Source organism: Ruditapes philippinarum, unplaced genomic scaffold (assembly GCF_026571515.1).
Source record: "Ruditapes philippinarum isolate M1 unplaced genomic scaffold, ASM2657151v2 ctg715_1_1_1_1, whole genome shotgun sequence".
In the NCBI taxonomy this organism is placed as follows: Eukaryota; Metazoa; Mollusca; class Bivalvia; order Venerida; family Veneridae; genus Ruditapes; species Ruditapes philippinarum.
In genome coordinates, this window is record NW_026863024.1 from 70095 (window position 1) to 89922 (window position 19828).

At 32.9% G+C, this 19828-nt stretch overlaps 1 protein-coding gene across 1 annotated transcript in view; it reads right to left on the reverse strand.

The window, feature by feature from the left end:
• Positions 1-19259, reverse strand: part of LOC132720911 (uncharacterized) — a 38995-nt gene extending 19736 nt beyond the window's left edge. Inside the window, exons 1-11 of the mRNA XM_060705145.1 lie at positions 18568-19259; positions 17737-17764; positions 16892-17461; positions 16462-16533; positions 15952-16344; positions 15498-15719; positions 15154-15219; positions 14729-14877; positions 8973-9028; positions 8330-8370; positions 3706-3851 (exon numbers count right to left, since the gene is read on the reverse strand). Coding sequence (XP_060561128.1) covers positions 3706-3851; positions 8330-8370; positions 8973-9028; positions 14729-14877; positions 15154-15219; positions 15498-15719; positions 15952-16344; positions 16462-16533; positions 16892-17461; positions 17737-17764; positions 18568-19188 — 2364 coding nt within the window. The 5' untranslated portion in view covers positions 19189-19259. The remainder of the gene's footprint in view (positions 1-3705; positions 3852-8329; positions 8371-8972; positions 9029-14728; positions 14878-15153; positions 15220-15497; positions 15720-15951; positions 16345-16461; positions 16534-16891; positions 17462-17736; positions 17765-18567) is intronic.
• Between the last annotated feature and the right edge of the window lie 569 nt (positions 19260-19828).

The following is a 19828-nucleotide window of genomic DNA, read 5'->3' on the forward strand; positions in this document are numbered from 1 at the left end:
ATCGCGTTTCCACCATCGTACTGTCGCGTTTTCACCATCGCATTATCGCTTTTTCACCATCGTACTGTCGTGTTTTCATCATCGTACTATCGCATTTTATCATCGTACTATCGCGTTTTCATCATCGTATTATCGCGTTTTCATCATCGTAGTTTCTTATTTCGTGTTTTCACCATCGTACTATCGACTATCGCGGTTTAGATTAACACATTCATAGGTGATGGCCCTAACGGCATTCCGGAATGCCGTTAGGGCCATCGCCTATGAACGGTTTGATTTGAAACGCGATACTCGACAGTGCGATGATGAAAACGCGAAATCACGAAACTACGATGGTGAAAACGCGACAGTACGATGGTGAAAACACGATAGTTTATCGCGTTTTCATCATCGTAGTATCGTACTGTCGCGTTTTCATCATCGTACTGTCGCGTTTTCATCATCGTACTGTCGCGTTTTCATCATCGTGCTTTCGCGTTTTCACCATCGTAGTTTCGTGATTTCGCGTTTTCACCATCGTACTATCGACTATCGCGTTTTAGATCAACACATTCATAGGCGATGGCCCTAACGGCATTCCGTATGTTGGAGATACATACACTTGCTGTTGAAAATATAGGACAATACCCGCAACTTAAGGTAGAACGCGAACTTTCGAGTAGCGTCTTGAAAATTGGCATGCAAAAAATTGACCATATTCCTGATTGGATTTCGTTGATTTTATTTCAATAGTTTCAGCCAATTTTTGTACACATAACGTCAAAGTTGACCATCAAAGCCCGTTTTTGAACATGACGTCGTTGCGTATCCTTGGCAACTGTTCCGGGTATTTCAACGCCATTGGCGGACAAAATATCTTAAATCCTACAGCATTCGACGGAAATTATTTTTCCTTTAAGCAGATATAAATTTATTGGTTTACGCCGAAAATTGTTTGAGAAATGGAAAGAAAATTGTCAATTTTGTGTAAAATTTGACGTTCAGTTTAGTCGCAATTTTGGGCTTTAAATCGGCTTATTAAAAAATTCCTGAAATAAATTTTGATTTTTTTCTTTAAACGTTCTTTAAAATGTATACTTAGTCAAAATTACTAAAAAAATTAGGGGGTCACCGACTCAATTTTTTCGGTACACGTGATTTTATTTCCCCCACCCCTTGAGTAATTTTGTAACGAAATTCGACGTATGCAGATACGTTTCAGACTTCAAAGTGCGGCAATAATGTTCAGCTTATCAGGAGAATTGTTCTAGAGTTTTACTAATACATATAAAACAACAACAACAATGTTCCATTGCAAATTCTTAAAATTGTACGAAAAACAAACGATTTTATTTCTTGTTTTTAAGCATGATTAATAACTTCATAAGGAATTGAAAACAGACGCATGTAAAGAAAATGACGTCAGGCGTTCAACGGCAACGCGTACGCTGCGCAAACAAAAATAAATACAGCTGAGAGTAATCATTTGCGGTGTTCCTTTTTGATATTGTAATACAATAAGATTAATAAACCTGAATCGAGAAATATGCCTTAAGGAACAAAAAGCAATTATATATTTTTATGTAAATTTAGAAATTTACGGAAATTCAATCATAAATAAATACGTAGTCCATAAGAAATTCTGCAAATCTATACATTTTGCATTACCCACACTATGAGTGATATACTGTGAGTGATATGTATTTTATTTCACCTATTAAAAACCAGAATTTGAATTTCACTTATAATCAAAAACTATTGCAACAATTTTACAGAATTGGCGAAATATTGACAAATTAAAATATACGGTTCATAAATGAAACTTAACATCAATTATATTAGTGTGAAGCAAACAGTCATGCTTTAAACGTTAGCTCAGTGGGTGTTGGATTACAGAAGTAGCACGTTCGATTCTACAAGTATCTGTAATACATATTCTCTCGTTTTGCTTATCATTTTAGAATAATTATCATAATGTTAAAAATAACGATTAATTGAGGATTCACCATAAAAGCTGTATTAAAAACATTACTATCAATTCGGCCTTTGCAAATATTCATTATTCACTGTATAGGCAAATTTATGGTAGAATTTATTTTGAACAGGAAAATTTAGAAACAGTACTTTAAACATGAAATATAATGAAACGCTGTAAATACACGTCTGCGGATTTTAGCGAACCGGCGGCCCTGAGCTAGATACTGCGCAAAGGAGTGTTGCGTTGTAAATCTTTTTACAAAATAAAGATATTTCAATATATATCGTCATTTTTTGTCTGTACATGCTACGGGCACTATAGAGGATCTGCCGATGTTTCACTAACTATTTAATCAGTATGCAACTGATATGTTAATAAAACCGAGAAATATTACAATTTACTCAAAGTTTTACTATTTAATGTTATTCTGACAAATGTCAGATCAGACTATTATTTCTTTCCTCTTGTAGAAAGTGGGTAATTCTGAAGTACATCTTTATTCACTGTCTTATATACAAAATCTGTATTTACAAGAATAAAAAAAAAACATATTTTGGTAATATCTGATCGTGTAATTAAAAAAAATACGTATTTTAGTAAATACGAACTTCATTCAAATTTCCCGCATATTACGAGTGCACGGATCACGGTATATAAGTCATATACATATTGCATGATATACGGTCCCGTACATCAAATTTCACTTATTTTTACCTGTCTATCTATAATATACGGAATTCCGTACCCTTTATTGTATCCGCAGTGGTCATAGTAGCGTAAAATGCCGTAAAAAGCGGGATTTTGACACAGGGCGATCGTTTTAATAACATCAAAAAACCAAACGCCCCGTGATAGCGTGACTTTTATCCAAAGGGGTGGGGGAAATAAAATCACGTGTACCGAAAAAATTGAGTCGGTTACCCCCTAATGTTTTTAGTTATTTGACTAAGTATACATTTTAAAGGACGTTTAAAGAAAAAAATCAAAAATTTATTTCAGGAATTTTTTAATAAACCGCTTTAAAGCCCAAAATTGCGGCTAAACTGAACGTCAAATTTTACACAAAATTGACAATTTTCTTTCCATTACTCAAACAATTTTCGGCGTAAAACAATAAATTTTATATCTGCTTAAAGGAAAAAATAATTTCCGTCGAATGCTGTAGGATTTAAGATATTTTGTGCGCCAATGGCGTTGAAATACCCGGAACAGTTGCCAAGGATACGCAACGACGTCATGTTCAAAAACGGGCTTTGATGGTCAACTTTGACGTCATGTGAACAAAATTGGCTGAAACTATTGAAATAAAATCAACGAAATCCAATCAGAAATATGGTCAATTTTTTGCATGCCAATTTTCAAGACGCTACTCTAAAGTTCGCAAAGTGTCGCGTTCTACCGTAAGTATAGTTTCGGAAGGAATAGACAATCATTTTAAAATGCATCATAATCATGAGAATGTCTTGAATTGTTTTTATTTCTTTTTACTTTACTTTCATTAAAAAACTATAATTCAAGACAAGCTTTGCACTTTATTCATTGCTCAAATCAATGAGTGTTTTTGCATCGTTAAAGTTTAATAGTGTCGTCAACCTGTCCGGGATTTTGGCATCCTGAAACAAGTCTTCATTTGTTTCCACATTTCTTGATAACTAAATGTATTTCTTTTTGCGTGCTCGCTTGAAGCTTTTGCACGTTTGCTTGAACAGTTGTTGTTTTTTATCGTTATTGTTTCCAAGTGTACTTACATTGTCCGCTTCTTTATCTGCATGTTCATGCATGGTCATTTCGTTCGTTTTGTCAACTGTATGTTCACTACTTGTTTTCGATTTATTTGACTCTTTTGATTCGTTACTCAGATTAAAGTTGGTCTGTTTGTTGTCCTTTTCCTTACCTGCAGGTATTTTTGAAACAGAAATGATTCTTATGACTCAAAGTGGAAACTCACTTTCCAGATCAGAAGCTTAGTTTGTGAAACTTTAGGCAACACATTGATCTGACAAGACACATAGAAAACTTTTAAATTACTGAAAGAAGCGAGATCTGACATGATCTGACTGCGTGGCACACACATATATATAAAATGAAATTTACCAAATAAATTATAAATTACATCAGTTATTTACACATACATTAATTCAGTTACGGATCATTTCGGGAACTACATTTGATTTTCGGGGCTTGGCCTGTACCTTTTGCTGGGACAAATATGACTTACAAGAAAAACACATGAATTGTTTACATTCTGACAATGGGGCAGCATTACATATTGAACAAATGCATAGCCAGGTATTTAAAATAGGGGGATCCACTCTCAGAATTTTATGCTGTATTGAGTTTAGGTCATTTAAAAAATCAATGTCATACTTAAATTACTGAATATGACGGTTTGATAGAATGTGCAGCCAGCTTGCATAGCTCAATCGGTAAGAACGCGACACTTGTAATCTCGACATTGGGGGTTCGATTCCCGGTCTGGCCAATTTAAAGTACTTATCAGTCTTTCGGATGAGACTTTAAATCGAGGTCCACGTAGAGCGCTTAAACACTTAACACTTAATAACCAGGTGAAATTTCTGGACTTTGGGCATCTTACTGTATTTGTATCTTGCATATCCTTCAAAAATTCTAAATGACTAATATTCTACTGTATGACTCGCCAATATTAACAACCGGTGGCGAGTATAAATAACCTCAAATATACACACATATTGATAGATTGTTCAAGTGTGACCAAATACCTTTCAATTTATAACGCAACGCAATTCGATTTTTTTTACAAAATATGATATTTATGGTTTAAATGACATTATGCCCGTCCAAAGGTATAAAGTGAGTGAACAGGCGAGGGTAAAAATATTTTTTACCTTTTTTACATCATTCCTCTCAATTTTATAATTTACTTCGCACGACCGATAAATAACTCACATGACCAAAAGGAATTTCCATAAAATCCATCGGAAATTATCTGATACGGTCAATTCATAAAAGGAGTGGGTAGTCCTTTTTATATTCGAGGCAAATTTGTATTTTATCCTAAACATTGTCCAATAACAACTGTATGTCAATGACCATGTTAACAGTCAAATTTTCGAAATATATAGTTAATTTAGCTCATCTTGACAATGACGAAATAAGTATAACATCACTTAAATCTAAACAAAGTGTTTTACTTCCATACATAAACAATACTAAACAATAATTGTATTAATTACCAAAAAGCATGAACAATAAAAGATAGTTTAGTTATTCAGGCAATGAGCGGTATTTTGGAAATTGTGATAGGACATGAAAAAGAAAATAGAAACAAAAATTATAAGATTTTACAGGCGTATTGGGCCTTTTAATCATTTAAGTATGACCATTATTTCAAAACAAAAAGCGCAGCAATGCGACGAAACCCAGGTTTTCAACGACCAAGTTTTGATGTGACGGCACTCAATAGGTCAAAGTGCACTGAAGTTATTGTGTAGAAGCTGAAAATTGTATTGTAAGTAAATGACCTTGATGTTGCTCCAAGATATCTAAGTTGCAATCCAAAGCTGCCACACAGCAAGTTTGGTGTCTAAAGGTCAAAGCAAAATCAAGTTATTAAGTGAAAACTGAATACATTAACCTTGACCACAGACACCTGGGTAGCAATCCAAATCCGCCTCTTGATAAAGCTACCCATACATCAAGTTTCGTGTCAATAGGCCAAAGCAAACTCAAGTTATTGAGCGGAAACTGAATTTCTATTGTTAGTAACAGTGACCTTGACCACTGACATCTGGGTAGCAATCCAAAGCTGTCTTTTGATATAAGCTTCACATACACCAAATTTGGTGTCAATAGGCAAAAGCAAACTCAAGTTATTGAGCTGAAACTGAATTTCTTTTTTTATTAACAGTGACATTGAGTTTGATAACAAACCCCTGGGTAGCAATCCAAAGTTGCCTCTTGATATAAGCTACCCATACACCAAGATTGGTGTCAAAATACCAAAGTTATTCAGCTGAAAATGAATTTCTATTTTTAGTAACAGTGACCTTGACATTAAGCACAGACACTTGGATAAAGATCCCAAGCTGCCTCTTGATACAAGCTACCAACACACCAAGGTTTGTGTCAATATGCCAAAGCAAACTTAAGTTATTGAGCGGAAACTGAATTTCTATTTTAGTAACAGTTGCCTTGACCTTCATCACAGACAACTGGTTAGCAATCCCAAGCTGCCTCTCTTGATATAAGCTAACCATACACTAAGTTTGGTGTCAATAGGCTAAAGCAAACTAATGTTATTGAGCGGAAACTGAATTTCTATTTTAAGTAACATTGACCTTGACCTTGATCACAGACACCTGGGTAGAACTCCGAAGCTGCCTCTTAATATAAACTACCTACACACCAGGTTTAGTGTGAAGAGGCCAAAGCAAACTAAAGTTATTGAGCGGAAACCAAAAGCCCGCCCGCCGACTTCGGCATTACAATAACCCGGTTAATAACTTGGATTGCGAAAGTCATTTATGATCTTTTTTCCTTATTTTGCAGAATTTCCCCTTAAAAAATGCACTGATTTGATTAAAGGAACTCCACTGAAGTTTTTTACATAACGGGACTGGAAATAATTTTTGTGTGCATTTTTTAGATCATTTCACTCCCTCATCCCGTTTTTTCCCAAAATATATTTTTTTTAAGTGCAAAAGAAACCAAAAATGAAAAGCATTACTTACATTTGGCTTAGAATATCTATCGATTTCAGATTTAATCTGAGTAAATTTATTCATTATTCTTTAAACAATATTTCGTTTTATTTGCTTCTCTTGATCCGTGTAAAAAGCTCAAAATTTATGGTTTTATGTTTATTAACCTCAGAGGAGCTCTTTTGAGTTTCCGACAAAACATGTTTTTCAAACATGTTATTCTTCAACGTTGAATAATTTCTGACCTTAATTTAGTTATCTTTATCAGAAATTATTTAACATTCAGTGTAACTTACTGCTATGGATATGTATTTAGTAATTTATTTTATGCTTTTCAGTGGATTACTGATTTATCCTCGAAAATTATATTTGATAATTTGACAGTGAAAATTATCAAGATATAATTTCACACTTTTCAATGATGAGACTACTTTTTAAGATTTTCCCCATGCAGTACCTCAATTTTACTATTGTTGACAATTCTGACATTTACAGGGCTGTTTAGTGAAAAGCAAAGCTGAAATTGATAAAAACTGAAATTTCAAAGGTAATAAAAAGAACTTTCAATTCATTCAAATTATCAATCACAAAATATCGTCACTAAGTTTTTGTTTCATTTTTACAGTCAAAAAATACATTTCCTTCAACATGCAAAACTGCTCTTGGTGACATTTGGGCATATTCAAGTATCCTACGCGCAATAACTGCTAAATAACTTGGAAAGCTTTGACAGACATCAGCCCGAAGAATAAGTAAACAGCCTAGCGTTCGTAAGGCAGCCTTTCAAAAATTCCATGTTTTCAAATTTCCTAGCCGGTTCTTGAATGTTTATACAATACACAGTAAGGGATTTCATTCATAAAATCTGATATTTTTTATGATGATGAAGGGTTAAAATAGTACTTTAAGTTTGTGACCTTGTGTTGCACAACTTTGCCATAATTAAAACAAGCGTGCATTGGAAAGCTGATTCTACGCGACCTCTACTGGCTGCCTGATGAGGAATGGTCATATCTAAAAATAACTGAGCTGTGCCAATGACCTGGACTGTTAATGACCCAATTGTTTTATAACGAAATGAGTAAAAAATGTTGGCCAGATATACCATCCGAAAAACAATACTCCTTTTCAAATTTCACAGTATAGTAGCTATTATGAATGTTTACTGTCACTTATTTTCGAATTAGCTGTTCATAAAACAATAAACAATTTACTAAAGTCGGTTTTTATTTCTCGTTTATTAAGTAAAGTCGTATTTTAAAACAGAGCATGCGCATAACAATGTTTGTCGACTGTTTCTTATGATTTAAGGCTTTAAATGAGATTCATTAAACTCAATTTGATGCGCAAAAATGGATGCCGCCTGCAATCAACCTAAACACTGTTGAGAGGTCCAAATAGTAAGCACAAAACCGCATATACGAACAACATACTCTCACTCAACAAAACGGATAATTTTATATGCCTGCTCAACTTGGCAAATTTCAAACTTAAAGCTGATTTTCCACAACTTGACTTTTCTCTTCTGCGTTACTGCAGGATTATTTCTAACCTGGATTGGTAGGAATTCGTATTTTCCCAAAATAAACATGATAAGATCAATAAGCGTCTTTCATAATTATAGTCAACATTACTTGTTATCGGCTCATTTTGCTTACGGCTTTATTAAAAGCCCATGTATAACACAAACCTATCTTGCCTTTATTCGGGCTGCGGAATCCAGTCGGACAGCTTTATTGTGATTACAAGTAACTTCACTTTAGGATTTCTTGATATGGTTTCGTCGTTTAAGCAACACTTTGATTTTCCATATCATTCTCCTATCTCAATAGTTGTCAAGAAGTGTAAAACTTTACATAAATTATTACGAAATAAATTATCCTAAAATGTACTCGACCATGAATGTAAATTTAGTCTAACAGTATCTGGCTAATGTTAATGCTTGTAATTGGTGATGTATAACATAGCCAACAGATGAATTTATCTGTCCATTTTGTGAAAACATTTTGACCTGGGGAATTGGCATAGTAAATAAACACATTCAATTCTTAATTGCTGCGGCAGTATTAGGTGTTTGAAAAATGTCACCGAATTAGGAACGGGAAATGCATGCATATCTTCTTTTTTGGCAAAAAGAGCTTTATTTAGATTTTAATCTCCAGCAAAAAGCCTTACGTAAAATTAACATTCATTTAAGGCAAATACCGTGACAAAATGACTGAAAACCTGTATATTGGCCGACATTCAAGTCGAAAACAAACAGCATACAGCCTAAAAATAAACTTATGATACTTTGAGATTTACAGGCTCAAAATAAAACAGGAAGTATTTACATACCTAAAATACTTTCATTCAATTTTTCATCGACCAACACAGCCTTTATGTGACCCTGAAGTAAAAGAAAATCAGTGAGAAACTAGAGATACTATACGTACTTTTGTTTAGAATATTCTTTACTTTTCATTTAATTAAGGTCACAAACATATTTTGTTAATATCAATTTCAGTGTATGAAATACACATAGGCACATACCAGTCTGATATTAACATGAATTTAATCAAAGGCCGATTTCAGGAATGTCTAAAGAATATGATCTGACTTTCCGAATTATATTACTAAGATCTGTTTCACTTGCTGTTAAAAACAATACCCGGAATTTATGTTTTGGAATGCTAACCGATTTCAGGAATGTCTAAAGAATATGATCTGACTTTCCGAATTATATTACTTAGATATGCTTTCACTTGCTGTTAAAAACAATACCCGGAATTTATGTTTTGGAATGCTAACATTTTAAATTCATCATTCACAAGACACTTGTTTTAAATTGTTTTTATTTATTTTACTTTTGCACCTGTCAATATTTTGCCCTACCGGGGACGGCGGGCATACACGGGGCTTTAGACAGAAGACCATTCCTGACAGGTGGGAATTTGACAAACTTATGGAATCCGGGTCCCGGGTAATAGACTTTGGCCGGTTTTTTAATCCCGGGACTCGGGAATTTCGACGCCACAAAATAAAAAAGGGGAGTCACTGCGAAAGGTCTAAAGACGACGGCGATATTTTTATTTGTGTTTTTGAAGTTGCAGACATGAAACTTTTCGAATTTTTCTACGGTAAAGAAAATTGTGGGATAAGGCGAGAAGGTTGCCCCAGAATTGGGATATATTTGCAAAGGTATACAGGGATTGTATTCTTCATTTGTTTTCACCTATACCCAGACACTATGTGGAGAGCGGTATTCATGTTTGTCATCTGTTTTCGCGAATAGACCCATTTATTTTGCGAGTCTGAAAGGCGTTGGAAATCACATGAAACTGACACATATCTCGTATTAATAATACTAAATCCACAAAAGAACGTTCACTTTGCCTATAGAATATAAACGATTACAGCAGAAAATGTCGTATCGACTGAGATATTCCCTTTAACTGCAGTATGAATGAACTGATCAAGTGACAGAAAACGGATGTTGAATACATACACACAGAATTATGTTATTAATTATTCATTTTTTAATTATTTTAACACCTATGCGACCAGTGTAGATCTAGATCAGCCTGCACATCCGTGCAGGGAGTCCAAATCCAAAGGCTGAAATCATGGGATTCCAAGTCAGTAGTTTCCGTGAGCCTTGTTAGAATCAGAGACATAGAAATAAGCAGCTCTTATATACTCCATTGAAATATCACTCATGCCTATCAAAAAGTGAAAAATTAGGCATTTTGTAGCAAATAAAACTTCATGGATGTACATTTGATCCTTAAATATTATATATACTCTTTCTTTGAAAGGTAAATCTTTCATCTATGGCTGCATGTTAAAATATTGTTAATTTTCCATGCCTTTCCCTTAGAAAAACATGGCAGAACATACCCACTGAGCCAGTTTTTTTGTCATATGAATAGTTTTGTAACAAAAAATATCAAGAAGTTCTCTTTAAAAAATGATGTTACATTTATTTAAATGGGAACTGTAAATATTTTTACCTGAAGCCATAGACAAATGCATAAGTTTTAAGAAAATGTATTATTTTACCGATTTTGATATCTGGTCAATAAGTTTTACTTGCTACAAGTTTTAAGTTTAGCAGGCACGCGCGATATTTTAACTGGCTAGGAAGAAGCTTATCTCTGTTATCTATGTCTCTGTTATAATATGATTTTTAATAAAGTAAGAAAATGCATTTAAATACAATGAATGTCAAAACAGATCCAGATAAAATAATAAAATTATCCTTTTTTCAGATGTATTACCATCATTGTTTTTTATCATTTACTGTTTCAACTGCTTGTCATAACGAGGCTTTGAATCTTGGCTATCAGTTTCATCTGCATTGGTCTTGTATTGCTTTACGGTCGTGACTTGCTCTAATAAAAAGTAAATTGAATCTGCAGAAACTATGTTAAGGCTTTGTTCTAATCTGATAAATGTGAGTGTATTAAATGTTGATTTATATTTGAACAGGTGAACATTTGGTTGGACCATTTGACAAGTGTTTCTGCCAACAGAAAAGGGACAAGGCAAAGGCGTCCGAGACACGGTCTTTGAAAAAGGTATTCAGGCACAATGACATTATGAGTTGAATTTCATAAATGATTGCCCCAACATTAAATGAGCCAGATGCCAAAAAAACTCTTTTTTCTGAAAGCATTACGAAACATAAGGGGTATTGCACTTCTGTGGTCTAAATATGTGTATATTTTCAATCATTGACATGGTGGGGAATCATTGATATGATGACCTGTGATGTAACATGGTATCTTAAAGTCCCGTTATGCATTTGTAAACTTTATTTCAAATAAAAGAGTATTCAGTTTCACACCAACGACATCAAGTAGAATTCTGATGTAAAAATTTGCATTTGATTTCTTAAAGACATGAAACAAAATCTTCGAAATACGCTATAAATATATTGCGCTCATGTAGCTCAAATGTAATAATTGGAGGTATGTTTGGTGGAAAAAATAATTTCTAAAGAATAGTAATGCGGAAATGAACCATTTTCTTCAATAAGAGGATAAGTATGATATGTTTATTCAGTAATTGAAATTTTACTCACAAAAGCATTATGTTCCTTTAAACTTAAATTGGTGGATTCTCCTGAAAAAGCACAATATTGTTTATAATGTCACTGTCAGTTACGCATACTCCAAAATATTTTCTGTTAAACAAAGATATTGACAAAAATTCTCACATGGACACCAGAATCTGAAAGATTATCAATTGCTGCAATACCATGTCATGTAGTCTCCATATCACGTGATTCCCCACCATAATTGCAAGATTAGTTTGATAGACTTAGTACCAGCAGAATTGTTAAAAAATAATGTGTTTAAAAAAATCGAAAATCAAAATTCAGTACCATTTTTGTTCCAATAGAATTAAAAACAACCTACTGTTTTATGTATCAAAAATATATGTTGGAAATCTTTGTTAAGTTGTGCTACTAAATTATTAATTTTTAAACAATCCAGGTTCAAGCTTCTATCCAGGCCCAAGCTCCTATCAAGGTTCAAGCTCCTAAATATACCGACTCAAGCTCCCATCCAGGCTCCTGCTACTATCCAGGCTCTCGAAGAAAGTGCACCAGATTGTGAGTACACCATGCAACTTAGCTTAAGAAAATTATGTCAGTTCTTTTTGTAGCTTTGTGTTCATTGTTAGTTATAATTGACGTTTCTCCATGAAACTTGGTCAAAATGTTTGGCTGAAATCTCGGCAAAGTTCAAGGTTGGGTCATGTGGGGTCAAAAACTATGTCACTAGGTCAAATCTTAGAAATAGAATGCAAACACTTTAGAGGCCACATTTTTGGCCCATTCTTTATTAAACTTAGTGTAAATGTTCAACTCTATGAAATCTAGAACATGTTCAAAATAAGGTCACGAGGGGACAAAAATTAAGTCACTAGGTCAAATCTTAGAACATTTTTGGTCCAATTTAAATGAAACTTAATACATTTGAAACCTTAAAGATTATAAAAATGCCCTCTATTTCAGAAATACAATGTGGAAGTGTCCAGGTTTGGCCGCTGAGGAGGAAGAATGTTCTTAAATGACTTTTTGTGTTAAATGTTAAAATAAAATAAGAAGTTAAAGTGTTGTAAGTTTTTAGCTCATCTGAGCTGTGAGCACGAAGCTATTGTGATCATGACCGGTGAATGTCTGTCTTCGCAAATCAGGTGTCCTCAACTTTTATTGTTTTAACACTCTAAGAGGCAACAGATATGGTTCAATTATAATTAAGCTTGGTCAGCATGCTTACCATCCCTACAGAAACTGGGTCATGTGGAGTCAGAAACTATGTAGGTAGGTTTATTTTGTAGCTTAACTATAAATGTAAAATATAAAAGAGCGTATACAATCGATTGTGTGTCCGTGTCCGCAATGGTTTAAGTTTTTTAAGTCATACATTTTATTCTATGAAAGCTATTCAATTGAAACTAGGTACGGTATTTAGTGGGACTACCACTACCATACTAAAAAGGCCTATAACCTAGATGCATTATTTTCAGAATAATGCCCCTTTATAACTTGAAAATACCCATTTTATAAGTATCTTCAAAGTCAAAAACTACAATTGATACATATATACTCATTGGGAGTGACTATACCTACCTTACTTCAGAGGCCCATTAATCTGGATTCATTATTTTCCTAATGATAAGCCTTTGTACTTATATTTTTCATTGTTTTTGTGATAACAGTTTTATTTATTGATTGATCTCTTAGATATTTACCCTCTCCCCTACCCCCGGGGCATTTGATGCACCAAGCAGGCTTAAGGGTGGGGATTTAGACAAAATTGGTTGTCTCTAGGGTGGGGATTTAGACTTCAAACATTTTAAGATGTCAATTTCCCCTGGGTCAGCCCACCGCCCCCCCAACCCCCCCCCCCGGGCGGGCAATATATTGATAGGTGCATTTATTTTGATTGAAAGCAAATGATTCAAGAAAAACTTTGAACTTTATTCACTGCCCGAATCAATGAGTTTTTTGCATCGTTAAGGTAAGGGACTGTAAATATTTATTAAATTTATTTACTTCAAGGGCCTTGTTATGAATATATCAGTTTTTAAAAACAAATTATGTTTTATGAAAATATGAGCCTCAAACTAAGATAATTAGGACATTGTTAGGCTCTAGGAGTACATACGACACTATAAGGAGGTTTATACTTTAAGAAATGATTTTTTTCTTACTTTGTTTATTCTGGCATCAAAATGGCCGACAAGAATTGTCTACCTTGATCCAAAACTTTGAATGCATTTATTTTCATAAACATATACAAATACTTATCATTTTACATGTAAGAACATAGAATGTGATCCTTATTTACCTAAGAATGAAGTTAATTTCCAAATATTTAGCTGGCATTGCTGTATTCCATAATAATCTTGATGACCAGTATCACCTCTAAGTTTGTCAGGACGGAAAATTCAAATTTCTGGCACTTGGAATCTTTTTATATCACAGTTCATTTTGTAAGCTATGACCATAATTGTTTTTGGTCCAGATTTTAAGTCCATTAAGTTAAGCATGTCATTCAAGTGTTCATTGCATATTTTGCAATTTGTTTACTTTGTTAAACAACATTTTCTAAATTATTCTTGTCAATATGGCTGCAATTTTTAAGAAGTTCCTGTCTTTCCTGCCGGGACAAGTGGAATGTTATAATTGGTCAATTATGACAGTCTTGGCTATTTCTGAGTCTATATAAGTAGATATGACAGGCTGTTTTTAGTTTGCAATTTGGCTTTAAATCCCGACAGTCGTGAAAACTAATAACAAGGGTATTTTGTTGAACTTTCTATTATTAAATATTATAGCAAATCTTGAGCTCTCTAGAGTAAAATAAAGAAATTGTGGAATTAACATTTAATAATAAAATTAAAGCTTTTATTTAAACAGATTTTGACTTGGCTTAGTGTTGTTTATTCAACCTGCATGGCAGTGGTGGCATCCTCAAACAAGTCTGCATCTGTTTTGCATAGTCCGTGATGCCTCATCGTATTTCTTTGCGCGTCCGTTTACTTGCCAGATGAACATTTGTTATTTATCATTATTGATTCCAGGTGTACTTACATTTTCTGCTTCTTTATCTGCATTTTCATGTATGGTCGTTTCGTTTGTTTTGTCAACTGAATGTTCACTTCTTGTTTTCGATTTATTTGACTCTGTTGATGCGGTACTCGGATGATTGAAGTTGGTCTGTTCGTTGTCCATTGCATCACCTGCAGGTATTTTTGAAATAGAAATCATGTTCTTTCTTGAAGGCATGAAAACTTTTTTTAAAAATATATTTCAAATGGCCGGTGCTTATTTTGAAGAAAATTTGCCTTAACAAGTTATTGAGTTACACTATACGGCTTACCTATCTAAAAACTCTCTTCAAAATAAATAAAATATAAACTTTGCGTTCAATGTTTTTTCCCACAAATTCATAACAGTAATCAAACGAAGAAAAGACTTTTCCAATTAAATTATAAATACATTAAGATATATCTTACCGATAACACCATGCAATATTTCTTCCTCATCTTCGTTTTTACAAAATGAGCCTGACTCATCTGAATCTTTTCAGACATTGAAAAGTATTTATTTATTAAAGATATCAGTGTTTTATAACTTTGAATTGCTCTCAAAACTGGGTGTTCGAACAATTCTACATATCTTGTATGTTCAGACAAATATTAGTTACCATGAATGATATTAAATGTAATTCAACGTTTACACAACCCGTAGTAGCGAAATATAAAACAAAAATGTTACAATTTGTACAAAAATATCGTTGGCATCCAAACAATATCAATTTTTATTATCTTATCTAATACAAAATATTGTTCCAAATTACCCGTCTCATCGAGGAAACTTTGCAATTCCATCAGATCTGGAACAATGTTAAGTGATACTGTTTCCTTTAACTCCGCTGATATCTGCTCTGCAATTTTATTCAAACTATTGGTAGTTTTTTCCTGTTTAATTGCGGAAAGCACTGATCTTATTCCATCAATAGATGAACATTTGAGTGGAATAATTGTTTCTTCCCTTGGTGCTTTGAAAGCGGCACCTGTTTCTAAAAAAAATGGCAAGTTATGAGGCAAAATATATTTCTTTCTTGTATTACTGATTTTAGCACTTGCCCGACTTTTGTTTATAATGTGATACCATTGGTTTTAGCTTATAAAACAATTAAAATAATATATGTTGACGAAAAGAAAAAAGTCTTAACTACATTGCGTTAAAAATGTTTAAGCAAAATAATTTATTAATTGACAAAAAACAAGGATTGGTGTGAGAATACTAACCTTGGCCTATTATCTTTATTACTCTCGACACACTTTCAAGTGTTAAATTGCCTTGCAAATGAAAGACAATTCCCTGCATATAGTGCAGCTCGTTTGCAATATTTAGAAGGGAACGTTGAAATGTGTTGCTGGTTGCGTAATCTAAAATGTGCAGTAAGCCACAAGGTGTCGAACATTTAAATGATATAAGGATGCACTTTTGTTTAACTTCTCCGGGCGTCACATCTGGATGCGCAGTAAGGCAAGTTACTATTTTGTCTGTTTCTAGCCTTATCAAAGTTGTAGGTTGATCTGATCCGTTAATGGAAGCTTGAAAACCGCTTTCTAGCAAATCGTCTGCCTTTCTTCTAATTTCTTCATTTTCACATGTTGTCTGCAACTTTAATTCCATAACTGTAGTGATGCAATAAAGAAAATGAAAATAAGTTTATATATTTTACAAATTGATAAAGAAAAAGTTAAGTAGAAATCACATTTTTAACTATGATGTTATAACTTATGAATACTCACCATGATCTTGTTGAAACTTGATACCTTTTTGGCTTAATTCTCTCAACGTATCTTTCAATTGCGATGTGATTTCTGCAAACATATATACAGTGTACAAAGTAATTTTAATAATAAATCTTTGTATTATAGATTGTTAACAGAAAAATTGCGATCGTTTTTATGAAAGAATTTTCAACATTTGATATTTTAACCAAAATGCATGTTTCGCTTAATACTTAAACTTGATGAAGAGTAATTAGTCGATTAGAAAAAAACCTACCATGTAATTAAACAGTCAATATGCACAAAATAATTTTTCAATTGATAGAATATATTTATATGATTATGTATTGCTGTAAAATGAATGAATGTATGTGGAAATTACGGAAGTACCCGTATGTCAGAAAAGTATTATAGCTAATATTAGAAAGAAAAAAATAAATAAGTGTACCATTGTAAACGTCTGTCAGGGTTTTTACTTCAACGCCAGATTCCTTGAGCTGTTTGAAATACTCCTCAGCATTACATCCTTTGTTGTCTTTTCTTTTATTGTGTTCAATAAGACATTCAACTTTGTGTTTGTCGTCTTCGGCAATGTTGACCGACAGTTGATTCAGACAATTGATAAGATCCGTCCATTGGGTCAGAAAATCATCTGGATCAAGGGATTGTAACGCAAGATCAGCATAATTCAGTCTAGCAGTTTTTATAAGGTTGATGTTCCTGATTTCTTTTTGGCTTAAACCATCATCAAACATGAGCAGCAATACTAATGCCAGAAGTAAAACATCCCACGTTTTATGGTTAACAGAATTTGCGTCTTGTGGGTAAAGACAACTTAAGTATTTCTCTTCAATATTCTTAATCAAGTCGTCTTTATTTCTTTCAAGAAAATCCAATAGGTCTTGTTCACCTAGCTCTCTATCTAGTATTCCACATAATACAAGGCGGCCTCCATCAAATAGAAGTTTTATGTAACGTATAAATCGCTCTGGTGTTGTTTTGAAGTATGTTTTGAATTCTGCAATTATATATAAAGCAGTTCAAATCATTCCTTGTAAAAGATTATTCACTGCTTTTAGAAACTGATTATTTATCCTGAATGGATTAAGAGGTAAATGAGTAAGATTCATAGAAGTATTCGTGTACAATTAAGCATGACGATCGTCAAGAAAATAAAACAAAGTTGAAGGTTATTTTTTAAGAAATTGCAGATATTTCTAAATTGGTAAATTGGTAAATTTGGTTTGAAACCTATGAGATATTAAAAAGAACATAATAAGTATAAATACGAACCCTGTGATCTTTTGATCAATTCTTCAACCTTTTAAAAAGAAAAAAATAGGTATGCTTTTATCGCTTCGGAGGTGTTGCTGATCTGAGCATGAAAATAATAATTTAAAGATATTTAAATGTTGCTTTCTTTCTATGATCATTTTAAAATGTATATGATATAAATAACAATATATAATGTTATTATATCTGCATATAAAATAAGGTTATTAGACAATTTTTATGTTGTTTTTTTTTCATTTGAGACTACAACAACAACTAAGAAAGGTTTGCTAAACAACATATAATTATTGCTTTTAATATATATTAATCTTAGATAAACTCATGCGCGTGAAATAGATTATCCTGTTTCTCCTTTTGTTCAAACAAAAAAAACAGTACCAAATATGTCATCTTTAAAGATAAATTAATAATATCAGTAAAATAAATCAATAATTATTTTTTCAAATGCTTGAAATGGTATTCGAACCCCAGATCTTTTATATCCTAGCGACCATTTTGCCCTAAACCACAGGCTGCCAATTTAAATATAAGAAAATCATTAGAAGTAAACTGAGTTTAAATTTTAGAACTGCTTAAAAGTCTGAAATCCTTAAACGAATGATATTTCACAAACGTCATGGTTCAAGGCGGGTCTTATTAGGTCTTTTGTGTTCCAAACAAGTGTGATTGTTCTATAATATAGTCATGTTTAAAGAAGTATAATGCCCTTTGTTTGAATGACATTTTATGTTACTCCTATTCGACAATTATATTTTTGTAGAATTATTTCTAAAACATTTTAAGCAAACTATATTGCTGATACTAAAATAATTTGAAGTTGAAATAATTTACCTTTTCTTGCAGGAAATCTATTTCTTTTTTGTATTGAAGCAATTCATTCAGTAACCTTTGTACTTTCGATTTTTCTGCATCAATATTCAATTGTTGGTATTCATTTAATCTTCGTTCAAAGTCTTCTCTTGAATCTTTGTCAACTTGCTCAATAACCCTTAGTAAGATGGCTTTGACTTTTGCCCAGACTTGTTTGTACTCTGCTTCTGATAATTTTGCGTCTGCTCGATGACCAATAATCTTATTTCTGACATTTCGTAAACGAAGAAGATCGGCACCGAGGCTTTCATCTTTTGGTAAAGGTTTTGTTTTCCAACCAAGCTGTGGCTTTGTTGTTTCGTCTTTACACAAATTTAGTATTAGTCTTATCAATAGGGAAATATCAAATCTTTCTAGATTTAAAACTTGACCATAAACTAAATTATAGTCACACTTGTTCAGAAGGTTTCTTTTCGACAGTTCCCATAATTTTGTTTGCTGTTCTGGAGATGTGAGAAAGTCAGTTATATTTTCTCTTTTTATCAGAAATCTGAACACTTTAAATAGTAGCTCTCTTGTCAGGTCTGTATACATAAGACTAGTTCTTATGTAATATAACCTCTCGTCAGATGTTTCACACATGATACATTAGAATATATTCACTTACAATTTGAGAGAAATAAATGTCTGGTATAAATTTTCTATGCCCACGTTATTCTGAAAAAAAGACTCAATAACATTAAAAAAATAATAGTTCATAAGGCTTGGTTAAGAATAGAATTATACATGTAAAATTATTGCTGCAATGCAGCAATTAAGAAGCTCTGCGCAAAAATGCGCTCATTACAGATACCTTAAAACAGTATCCGGCAAATCAACATTTCATTCAAAACTATCATAAAACCAATTGCCTTAAAACAAATAGAATAAACCTCTTACAGAAAAATTTCTAGAAATAAGGGTCGATTTAAATGTTTAGAAGAGCAAACAGGGCCGTAAAAAGAAAGGACCTATATACCGGAAAGAACCTACGGAATACACAATATCAAAATAAGCAATACTGTGATATAACAATTCTTAAAAAATGGCCTTCCTAAATGTTTTCTTTTAATTCATAAAGAGCGCAATTTATTTTTGAATATGTTTGCATTTCCTGCAAAATTCTCCAGTCCGTTATTTATTACCATAGCTCGACACGAATGACCATTTCGTTAAGACTAAAACTACTTCTATATATATATTTTCGGACTTTTACAATGTTAATGTCATTTAGTTATTTATA